Source organism: Takifugu flavidus, chromosome 5 (genome assembly GCF_003711565.1).
Source record: "Takifugu flavidus isolate HTHZ2018 chromosome 5, ASM371156v2, whole genome shotgun sequence".
Taxonomy (NCBI): domain Eukaryota; kingdom Metazoa; phylum Chordata; class Actinopteri; order Tetraodontiformes; family Tetraodontidae; genus Takifugu; species Takifugu flavidus.
In genome coordinates, this window is record NC_079524.1 from 13,027,046 (window position 1) to 13,038,461 (window position 11,416).

The 11,416-nt window shown below is 44.5% G+C and overlaps 2 protein-coding genes across 6 annotated transcripts; both read right to left on the reverse strand.

Moving 5' to 3' along the window:
• Positions 1–262: 262 nt before the first annotated feature.
• abcb9 (ATP-binding cassette, sub-family B (MDR/TAP), member 9) lies at positions 263–7,336 on the reverse strand. Of its 5 annotated transcripts, XM_057033738.1 has the most exons (13): positions 5,762–7,336; positions 5,340–5,420; positions 4,554–5,221; positions 4,081–4,195; positions 3,567–3,697; positions 3,282–3,487; positions 2,950–3,147; positions 2,736–2,864; positions 2,455–2,643; positions 2,196–2,369; positions 1,797–1,956; positions 1,574–1,710; positions 263–1,505 (listed from the first exon to the last, which is right to left on the reverse strand). In XM_057033738.1, exons 3-13 carry the CDS (start codon positions 5,188–5,190, stop codon positions 1,191–1,193), a joined length of 2,391 nt encoding a protein of 796 aa, XP_056889718.1. In that variant the 5' UTR covers positions 5,191–5,221; positions 5,340–5,420; positions 5,762–7,336; the 3' UTR covers positions 263–1,190. The 5 variants fall into 5 exon arrangements, with proteins under 5 accessions (XP_056889718.1, XP_056889720.1, XP_056889717.1 ...); XM_057033740.1 differs by lacking the exon at positions 5,340–5,420; XM_057033737.1 differs by having other exon boundaries at positions 4,554–5,420.
• Positions 7,337–7,499: 163 nt separating this feature from the next.
• zgc:113436 (uncharacterized protein LOC503528 homolog) lies at positions 7,500–10,487 on the reverse strand. Its single transcript, XM_057033747.1, has 8 exons — positions 10,162–10,487; positions 9,712–9,905; positions 9,534–9,645; positions 9,327–9,465; positions 8,759–8,813; positions 8,433–8,690; positions 8,250–8,360; positions 7,500–8,038 (listed from the first exon to the last, which is right to left on the reverse strand). The coding sequence occupies exons 1-8, from the start codon at positions 10,328–10,330 to the stop codon at positions 7,781–7,783; spliced, it is 1,296 nt and encodes a 431-aa protein (XP_056889727.1). The 5' UTR covers positions 10,331–10,487; the 3' UTR covers positions 7,500–7,780.
• Positions 10,488–11,416: the final 929 nt, after the last annotated feature.

Below are 11,416 nucleotides of genomic sequence, written 5' to 3' on the forward strand. Positions count from 1 at the left end.
TTTAAAAATGGGAAAAAAAAAATCACTTTTTAATTTGAGCTTTTTTTCTACAAGTGCTTCATCAGAGAACCATAGTAATAGCAGTATTATAGTGTTGCTATAATCAATATACAGTGTAAAATAAATTTTTTTTGTTTAGCATAGATCATTTAAACCAGTAAGGTCAAGCAAGTTCATTTGATGATGCTTGTGCAGGTGTACGAGGTGTCACGAGTTGTAGAACAAAGACTCCGTAGAAAATAATGAAGATGTGCGAGTCAGCAACCTTCAAAATGCTAGTTTATCATGCTAACCTTGTGATGATGAAGTGAGTAGATGGAAAAGTACTGAGAGAAAGGCATAGTTGCTAAGCATTATAAAAGGGACATGTTTGTTACATTGGGCAGAGATCTCTCTGCATGCTGTTGTTGCATGTGTTCTGACTGACTTATTAAACTCTTAAAAGCAACATTCTGACTTTGTGTTCACTGAAGAAAATCCTCGACAACAGTCAATATGTAGATCCAGTACATAAACAGACAGTGGTTTTTTATCCCCTACTGTATAAGTGACTGCATAGTCATCACAGTCCATGCTTCAGTCAGAAATGCTGCAACACACAGCTGCAGAAAAATGCCTGGTTAAAACAACATGTTGCATAAAAGATTTATGCATCTGCTGGAGCTTCAACTGACAAAAAGACATGTAGATCCTCTTTGGAGTGCTGACTTATGTAACTCTAGATGCTATAAACGAGCAGCCTTGAACAGAAACATACATTTACCGTAATATATTTTGGACACATTCACGAGGACTCTTTTGTTGGATTTTACAGCAAAATAAAGCTATGTGATTACTGACTGATCCCTTGTGGGCTCGAGCGCAGACGAGTGAGCAGCAGCCTGCATGTGGCTGACTGGAATCCGACAATCTGACCTTTGAAATGGGCGGCCTGCTGAGATTGCCTCTGATCTTTTGTGTTTAGCCATTTTGTGAAAGTCTGCAACATTTTAAAGCTGAAGATTCCACAATGGAAGAACCCCTCTCAGGACACTGCACCGAGTCCTTTTAAAAGCAATGATAAATAACTTAATTCCACTGAAGACAGATGAGGCTGACACCCCAAAACAAACTCAGTTGAGGTCAGAGAGGCTTCCCTAAGAAAGGAAGCATAACAAGAGTCTGGTCTCACCTCCACACCACAGTCCTGTCTAGTAGTGCTTGTCTGACTCACTGGCAGTGCTGTTGCAGCTGCTCAGTCGTCTCTGCCGTCTTACACCGTCACACCTCTCGCTGATTTCGGATCTATTATTAAGCGTCTCCCCTGTCTCGATGCTGAGAAGCTGCCTCTGCACCAGCTTGCTGTACAGCCCGCCACTGGCCATCAGTTCCCTGTGGGTGCCCTGCTCGGCCACGCAGCCTCGGTCGATCACAACGATGTTGTCTGCCTTCTCCACCGTGCTGAGCCGATGGGCGATCACCAGGATGGTGCGCTCCTGCATGATGTTGTTCAGAGCCTGTTGAACCTGTAGAGCAATGCCACGCTCGTCAAACACCTGCCTGCCAATTGCATTTGAGCAGGATTTTCACTCACAATGTGTTCACTCTCTGCGTCTAAGGCGCTGGTTGCCTCATCCAGGATGAGAACTTTAGGGTTCCGGACGAGTGCTCTGGCGATGGCCACTCGTTGTTTCTGGCCACCTGATAAGTGGGTTCCTTTCTCTCCAACACCTGAGGAAGAGAAGTTAAAACCTGTGCGACAGCAGGAGGTGAAAGACTGGGCAGCAAAGTTTATAAAGAGTCCCTCTGCAAATTACTTGTTTGGTAGCCTTTGGGCAGTTCGGAGATAAAATCGTGAGCGTTAGCCTGGACAGCAGCCTCCATCACGGCCACCACGGGGGTGTCACTCAGGCCATATGTGATGTTCTCCTCCACAGTGCGAGCAAACAGCACAGGCTCCTGGCTGACCAGGGACACCTGCGCATTTAAAAATAACAATGAAGGCAAAAACAAAGCTGGATTAAGATTATTACATGTCCCGATGCAGGGGACAACATGATGTCTATCTAGAAATTTTACTTAACCAGGTTAAAAAACCCTCATTGGGATTAAGAATCTCTTTTACAAGAGCGACCTGGATATACAGAAACCGTGAGTCGTTTGGCTTCAGTCTGTTTCAGCTGTTAGGGACCTTTGTCCTGTGGACACAGGCTGACCTTGGAGTGCAGGTAGTCGTGTCTCAGGGTGTGCACAGGCTTTCCATCCAGCAGAACCAGCCCTTGCTGTGGCTGGTAGAAGTTTTCCAGCAGACTCACGCAGGAGCTCTTCCCCCCACCTGAAGGTCCCACCAGAGCGGTGACCTTGCCGGGCCGCAGAGTGAAAGAGACTCCCTGCAAAACCAGTAGGGCAGGTAAATCCCTTCACAAACATTTAAAGTACAAAGCTCAGATAGCTTAAAGGCCCTGCAGCAGCAACCTGAAGAATATGGGTCTCAGGACGAGTGGGGTAGGCAAACGTCACGTCTTTGAATTCAACCAGCCCGGTGCATGTGTCAGGAGCCTCTGTACCCTCGGCTGATTGTTTGGGTTCTCTGTCCAGATACTCAAAAACCTTCTCAGCAGCTCCAACACCCTGCATCAGACCCGTGTAAACGGATGCAATATTCTAGAAGACACAGCATACGTGAGGACGTTAGTGGCAACCTAATCCCTCCTGTTCATTCAGTACATTTAGACAAAGAATCACAACTTGAATACCTCCAGACATTCAGCCAGTTCAAGTACATAAATGAAAAAAGCTATCAATTCCCCACTGGTCATCTGATTGGAGATAACAAGATGGCCACCGTAGTAGATGACAGCCACTTCCAAACCCAGTTGTGAGAGCTGGAAACACACCAAATCTATGTTGAAGATGTAGACGGGAACAAACAGGAAAGGACTGACACTTTCTGTCACGGCGGACACTTACATAACTGGACCACATGTAGCAGGCGTAGGCCAGCGCTTGCTTTTTGTTCAGCTGAAACATTAGCAAAAGCTTGGAGTAGTAGGTCTCTGCCTCGCCGCACTCGTTGGCAAAGCTCCGCACTGTCCTCATGGAGGAAATGGTCTCTTCTGCCACTTTGTTGGCCTCTGCCAGGGTCGTCTGAACTTCTTTGGTCAATTTCTGGGGTAAAGGGAAGAATGGATATAAAAGGTTATTTCTTGGTGGTATAAATCAATAAAAATCAGACAGCACAGAGGTAAACTTCTTTCTAGCATTAAGAGTGCTGGGTTTTGGTGTACGGACTCTCTGCTCACCTTGTAATAATCACCATAGATCTTTGAGATGAAGGCGATGAAGGGGAATCCTGTGACCGTCACCAGAGTGAGCTTCCAGGACATCGCACACATGAAGAAGAAGTGTCCGGTAGCCTTGATGCTGCTTCGCAGGAAGATGTTGACGTTCTGTGAGATGAGGTCGCTCACCTGGGTGGTGTCAGCGGTGAGGCGTGAGAGAATGTCACCTGTGGGTGATACAGGTGTGGACGGCTGTATGACAGCTGGCTCATGTCAAGGCAGAGAGATGTGAAGACTCTATCTCACCTGTGTGGTTCTCATCAAAGAAGCCAATTTCCTGCCTCATCAGGACTCTGTAGAGGTGGTTTCTGAGTCGGAGGTTTAACCTGGCAAATGTGAGCGTGAAGACGCCTCCTCTCACTCCCATCGCCAAAGAGCTGCAGAAACGACCAGCATGCAAATAAGGACATTGGATGGATTTACGACTTAGCTGATGTCCTGGTCTAACCCCATTTAATGACTGCATAAAAATGTTCCCACAGTGTTTGTTGGTTTTCTGATGAAACTCTAAAAGGTTTTGGAAATTACTCCTGTAACAATGACAACGGTAGGTGACAAAAATCAGCATCGGTGATCTGGAGTTAGTGACTATAGAATCAGGAAGACGCTTTTCTTTTGCAGTTCAAGTTTGTGTTTTTTTTACACTTCCCTGACTTTATTTACATCAGTTATGTGCACAACTGATGATTATTTTCTCAGTAAATAAAGACCAAACAGGTTTAGTGGCTCAGCCTGCCATGGCCGTCTGCTGCTTACTCACCTGCCGATGGCCAGCACTGACAGCATGAGTACAGGCTGTGCCAGGTGCTCCATGCTCTGCGTGGCCACGATGCTCTCGATTGATTTCCCGTAGTAGAAAGGTATGAAGACCTCACCTGCAGGACAGAGACATGTTTGGCCTTCTTTAATGATGCATTCTTGTTCTTATTCACAGCTCTGGGGCAGTCGTGACCAATGTATGACTGATAAACACTATCTGGACAATTCACACAATTTTTGTATATTTATTGTTCTTTGCATTCATCCTTGTATATTATTTCTGACGACTATCAGGACACAGGTCAGCTCTGACAATGTCTGCGAGTTACATAACAAACAGTCGGGACCTATGGACTCAGTAGCTATAACAAAGATCCTGTGATGACAAATTCTATGAGTGCTGCAAGCATTTGTAAAAGGGACTGTGTGATTTATGAGACTAGTTTATTGTTACTGTGTCGAGGTCACACTTACAGACTGCAGAAATGAGGAGGAAGAGCACAGCCACGGACAACAGCCCACCGTCCTTCTTGCAGTAGGCCAGCAGACGCCCCAGAGTCGCCCCAGAGTTGGGCTGCTTCTCCTGACCTCTCTCCTCACTTGATTTCTCCCCCTCCGATCCAGTATTTACCAGCTTCTCGGTGTCCTCAGAGCCATCGCCATCTAGGTAGTTAGGACATCTCCTTGGTTTGGACACCTTTCCCAGCAAGTTCCAAGGCAGCAGGATGCCAAGACTAGATGCACAGGTCCAACACAGGAGGCTCAGCGCCCATGGCTGCTGGGTCAACGACCCCACCTCAGTCAGTAGTAGCAGCTTGGCTAAGGTGAAGGTGATGATGATCAGACACACCAAAACAACAGCAGCAGTGACTTTATTGACCCTCCGAGGGCCATCTTCCCTGTTCCATAAAACCCCGATACAGGCTCCCAGCAGGAGGGCAGATCTCAGCAACACAGTGCCCCAGAGATCCAGTAGGGAACAGAGTATGTTAAAGTTCAGCATGTCCTCCTTTATTATGCTGAAATGTGATCCATGTATGTACAAGATGGTGGTAACAGTCACATCCAGAAGGACGTACGCCAAAGTGCTGCCCACAGGTCCGAAGGCCATGATGAGTTAAAACACACACCTGGAAACACACCTTTAAAAATCCACAGCTAGACGTTAAATGTGGTGAAAACCCAATATTATATTCTAACCTAATATTATCCTGGAATTCATACTTTACCTCAGAACAAAACATTACACATTACACTTACTGTTGATACGAAGGGCTGGATCTAATTAAGCGTATCTGTCTGTTTTCCTCTGGCTGGCTGGCTGGCTCCGTCAGTCTGTGTCTGACCATGGAAACAACCTCAACTTTACAGCTAACCAAGCTAGCAATTAGCAGGTGGCAACTTGCGCAGCATTGCGTCAGGTATCAATCTCCAACGCTATTGGTGTCCTATAGACCATAAAACGACACTTTAAATTATTAAATCAAAGCAGAACCATAAACATCACTGTAAACACTCAATATTTAAGAAAAGTACGGGTCTGTGAACCGGTATCAAAGGTGGTTTATTGTGGGAAGATTCTCACTTCGTGACTTTTTGAGAAACACCCTTTTCTCTGATTAGGGTGAGAGTTACCGGTACTTGAGCTTATGGCAAAATAGTTTTGCATTGAAGATACTTACCACCACTAGTGCTACAAATATCAAACTGGCAGCCGGAGTAGATCTGGGTTAATGTACGTCTCCACCAATCAGCATGTATTAGAATCTCCTTTTTCCATCCTCGGTAGAACTTTCTGAATGTCGTTTCGACTACAATATATAAATCTATATAAAGAAAATATATGGTTTTTTTTTTTTTTAAATCCGGCCGAATTTCCATGTGTTTAGAAACAGAAGACATGCTGTGCATCATGTTGGCTCCACTGTTGCCACAGGTGTGGCTCCGCCCATCAAGGTTCAGGGAGTGTTCAAGAGCGCAACCATGGCTGCATTTTTCTCTTACTGTAAACCCGTAACAATATACATATCTGCGCAATGTTAATAAAAACTGATTTGGAAATCTGTGACTAAAGTATGCTATAAAACTGTCTAAGTCAAAGTATTGGCGATTACAGCATATTTGTATTACCTGTTTCACATAAACTTCTTTCGCGAGTTACAGGTTATGCATTAACTTTCTTCAGAAATCATTTAGGATTAGATGTGGACATGCGTTTATTCTCTGTTAATGTCGGTTTAAGACACTGGTTTAAAGCAGCACTTAGTATTTCTGATTTGCAGAAATTTACGGAATAAGTTGCTGCACCGCGGGTCTTTTATTTATAAGGATCAGTATCCACGATTTCCAGCCCCCCATATTAAAGGAACAGTTACCACAGATGTTCCTTTGCTGATATAAACAACCATTCATGATCCATCTCACTGACATGTCAACATATTACAATAATGGATCATATGAATCATGAAGTTCTTAGTTGTACTGTGAAGTTGACCTTTAGTCTCATTTAGTGTCCTAAAGGAGCTTCTGAGTTCTCTGTGACCATATCTTGTTTTCCATTCTTCCCAGAGATAAAGCAATGCTTGAGCAACAAACAGGCTAGATGATTCTGTTGGGTCCAAGCTTAGCATCTTCTGTTTGGGATAGTCAAAGACTGTCACTGCATGCTGTCACTTCTGATTTCTCTGACTACCTCACTGGCAGACCACAGTATATCGGACTGAAGGACATCACTTCTGACACGGTGGTCAGCAGCACTGAAGCCCCTTAAGGAACAATGCTGGCCCCTCCTCTCTTCACCCTGTACACCTCAGACTTCTGTTACAACTCTGAGCTGTGTCACATTCAGAAGTACGCCAACGACACAGCCATCGTTGGGTGCATCCAGGACGACAGAGAGGAGGAGTATCGGAGACTGGTCAGGGATTTTGCTGCATGGTGCCACACTAACCACCTACAGCTCAACACCTCTAAAACCAAGGAACTGGTCGGACTTTGGGAGGTCCCAAAGTGGTGACAGTGGCAGAGATGAGGACACTCGACAAACTGCTGGATATTATGGACAATGCCAGCCTCCCTCTGCACAGTCATCAGCAACCAGAGGGGCCTGTTCAGCGAAAGGCTGCTCCTTTCCAAGTGTCGGACCAACAGGCTCAAGAACTCTTTTGTTCACCATGCCAACGTACTCTACAACTCCTCATCTGGGGGAGGAGGACGTAGAGTACACTACACAGAAATGGACACTTGTACTTTATCTTTATAGTTTTTATATTATTTAATTCATATGTTGATATTCTTTTATTTTATGCTTCTTCTTTTTCTGCTCTTTTGTTCTTATAATTTGCTGCTGGTATTACAAATTTCCCTGAAGGAGTCATCCCAAGGGATCAACAATGTCTAGTCTAAGTCTGATCAGTAAACTTCATTTCTTCATTTTATTTTTCATTTCTGAGTCTCCTGGGTGTGTCAGTTCCAGTCGGCATAATTTCCACAACGCATCTTATAAATTCATTTCATGACAATTTAAAAGAAAATAAGTTAGTTGTTTTTATAATGCATTCTAGTGAGACAGCACCAACTGCTGTGTGATGTCATGACTCCGGTCACCTTCAGCAGTACTTTGATGGCGAGGCTACAGGTGACGAGTGACATCGTGCAGTATTTGTTCCAGTAGTCAGTTCCACGACATCCTGCTGAGCTGCTCAGTGAACGTCAGGCTTGTCTAGGTGATACGATAACTCAGTCTTTATTTCGCTGGCATCACTTTGTGCAGTGCTCAACACAGTCTCATCAGGAAAGGACAAAAATAAATTGTCTTTAAGTTTTTTGGGGCAGGGTGAGTCTTCTGCATAAAACAGAGGATCTGTGATTTTAAAGCTCAATGGGGTGATGTTGTGAGTCTTTCGTTTTGAGTTCTTCTTCTTCTCTTGTTTATAGGCTGCATTCATGTTGGCTAACACCTGGAATTGAAGAACAGGCACATAACCCAAAGTACTACAGTACCAAAGGTTAAATCAATTGAGCCAAAACATCCTGAAAGCTGCTGATTAATGGTGGTCGGCTGATAAAACCTTCTGCAGTCAAAAAACTGTATTCTTTAAAAAATCTGTATTAAGTTATAGTAGATTTTAGGATCAGGTTGTAAAGTCTAGTGCTGTAAACAGAGATTACCAGCTGCTTCAGAGAGTCCTGCTGCTTCTCAATGACGGACATATAGGTGGACGCCTGCTCCTTCGTGGAAAACATATCCTGGTCATCATAACTCAGCAGATTCGAGGATGTCTACCGAAAAATACAAAGACCAATAATCCAAAAGAAGGAGAGGTATTTTTATGATATAGAAATAGTCTATACCTCATTTGGTAAATTAGCTTTTCTGTTTAACATGAGTGAATACGGGCTGAACTTGGTCGTGGGGTTGACGGTTGTCCTGAACAGAAAGAGGATGGGGTCCAGAAAGTCATCCCAGTCGGCCTGTTTCTCTGCCACCATCTGTACCACAGCTTCCTTCATCAACGGTCCGGTACAGTCGTGCAGAGGGTTGAGTTGAGGTTGTTCCAGAGGAGAAACCTTTTGAAGCATGTTCCACTTGTCACGTAGCAGCCTCGTTACCTGCAGATCACAGCAGATATCACCCACAGCTCAACCATCTGTGCTAACTGTTTTACTCCACAGCTCACCTCCTCACAGAAGTCCACATTCTGGGCACAAACTATTGTTTTGGGAGCACCAAACCTGGTCAAGCAAGAGCTCAATTTTAGGTTGAAAGAGGTTTCTCAGAATTAACTGGTCCAAAACAAAAATTATTAGGTAAAATTCTGAACATGAATTAAAGCACCACAGCAAGTGTCAAATGGAGAAATATTCCTGTTTTGCCAACACTAAGGTTCAACATCAAAGGAGGTGGATTACATTTTGAGATTATTTTCACCAGACAGGAAACGTATAATAAAGATGGATCACATATTTTATCTGCTAACACGACTGGCGTCCAGAGCTGTCATCTGCTCAGTGTAACGTGTGTCTAAAAAAAGCTAACCGAGATGGAAAACCTTTTAAAGTAGTTTCCCGGCCCAGACATGTCCCCCCGTACCACCAGCCGTCTGAATTCAGAGCTGAATGGTGTTAGCCGGTAGGATTACATCTTTATTATACATTGCCTGTCTGATGAAATGAAACTCAAGCTATGTCTTAGAAGTCAGAATGAATGTAACTGATCTTTTCTGTGGATTATTTAGGTTTGTTCACCTGTAAACACATTTGGAAACACATCTGGCAACTGAGAGAGCATCTGTCCTCTGTACTGGAAAAGCTTCAGGCCATTTACTGTAGTAATCGATAAGAACCGTAGCGCTAGTGTTGCCCTGCTGGCTCTCAGGAAACGGCCCTGTTGTAACAAAGACAAAAACTGTTTTGACAGCCTGCAAAAATATTACACAGGAAAAAAAAGGTTACCTATAAAGTCAATCCCAACTATGTCCCAAGGTGCTTCCACTTTTAAAGGCCGAACAGTCCTGGCCAGGTTTTTATTCCTCTCTGCATGCTGACAGGTCTCACACACTTTGATCTGAAACAACAAACAGCTCTACTCAACACCAGGCCCAGTCATTTGGTCCAGGGAGCACAACCTTACCCAATCCACCACATCCCGGATGATCCCCAGCCAGTAGTATTTCCTCTGGATCCTGTGGACAGTCTTCTTCTGTCCCAAGTGATGACCGATGTCATTGAAGTGGCAGTCGAGAAAGATTTGCCTCTTTCTCTCAGCCTCTATCACAACCTCCCTCTTCTCCTCCTTCTTGGCTCCCACATAGTAAAGTTTGCCCTCTTCATGATGATATTGGCATAATATGGACAAAAATCTTTTAGATGGTGTTAGTGTTATATGCAAATATGTGCTGCAGTTCTACCTTATAAAACATGAATACTCGAGTAATGCTACTCTATGCAACATCTATAACTTTGAATTGGATATTTATACGTCCAACAGTCTACAAAGTGAAGAACGTGCATGGTACATGCACATTTCTAGAGAAGTCGTATATTCTATCTATTACAATTAACTTTAGAAAGTAAAACCTACCATCAATTATGAATTTCTGTGCGTATCTTTTGAGATTTTTCTTCCTTAAAGAATTCATCGTTTGAGGAAAACAACCTTTAGCAACAAAAGCGTAAATATCACAGAGTTTGTTGGAGCTCGATTCAACCACCTCCTCCTCGGCCACTTGCAGAGATTCCACGTTCAACATCTCTGTAGGCACTTCATAGAGTAATACGGTTGATGCTACGATAAATATAAAGATGATCGTTTTAATCTATTAAGTCCAACTTCCAAATATTGTAGACGATAAAGCGAACTCAGCAAAGATACGACTGCGCATGTCTGGTGGTTCTTCTTCTTCTTTTCCTTCTTCTTCGTGGAAGAGAGAGAGGGAGGGAGAGAGAGAGAGAGAGAGAGAGAGAGAGAGAGATTGTGCAAACGTGCTTTTTTCCTCATTCTCGTTGGATCCCACCGACCGAGAGATTTATAGACTAAAGAAACAGTGGAGATGATTGTGGACTTCAGGAAAGTCACAGCCCCTTTGCCCCCCCTTGCCCTTATGGACTCCCCCATCACCATCGCGGACTCCTTCCGCTTCCTGGGCACCACCATCACCCGGGACCTTAAGTGGGAGCCGACCATCAGCTCCCTCATCAAGAAGGCCCAGCAAAGGATGTTCTTCCTACGGCAGCTGAGGAAGCTCAAACTGCCTCCCAGGATGTGGCGCAGTTTTATACGGCCATCATCGAGTCCATCCTCACCTCCTCCATCACCGTGTGGTACGCTGGCGCCACCGCCAGGGACAGACTGAGGCTGCAGCGCGTCGTGCGCGCTGCCGAGAAAGTGATCGGCTGCAGGCTTCCATCCATCCAGGACCTGTATATCTCCAGGACCCGGAGGTGTGCAGGTTGGATCACGGCCGAACCTTCCCACCCTGGTCACGGACTGTTTTCCCCCCTCCCCTCAGGCAGGAGACTACGGTCCATTCGGACCAAAACCTCCCGCTACATGAACAGCTTCTTCCCCTCTGCCATCAGGCTGCTGAACACCAAGTGACTCATCACTTAAGCACCATGTACAGCAGCCAGTCGGACTCACGAACAATACATCACATTACTCCTGCATTGACCTGCACTATTTCTTACTATTTATGTATATACTGTATATATGTCTTATCTTATTTTATTTTATTTATCTTATTCTAGTGTTGTCTTCTTTATGTTGAATGTCGCAGCGTCACACCAAGACAAATTCCTAGCTTGTGTAATACTGTGTATTACATGAACAATGGCAA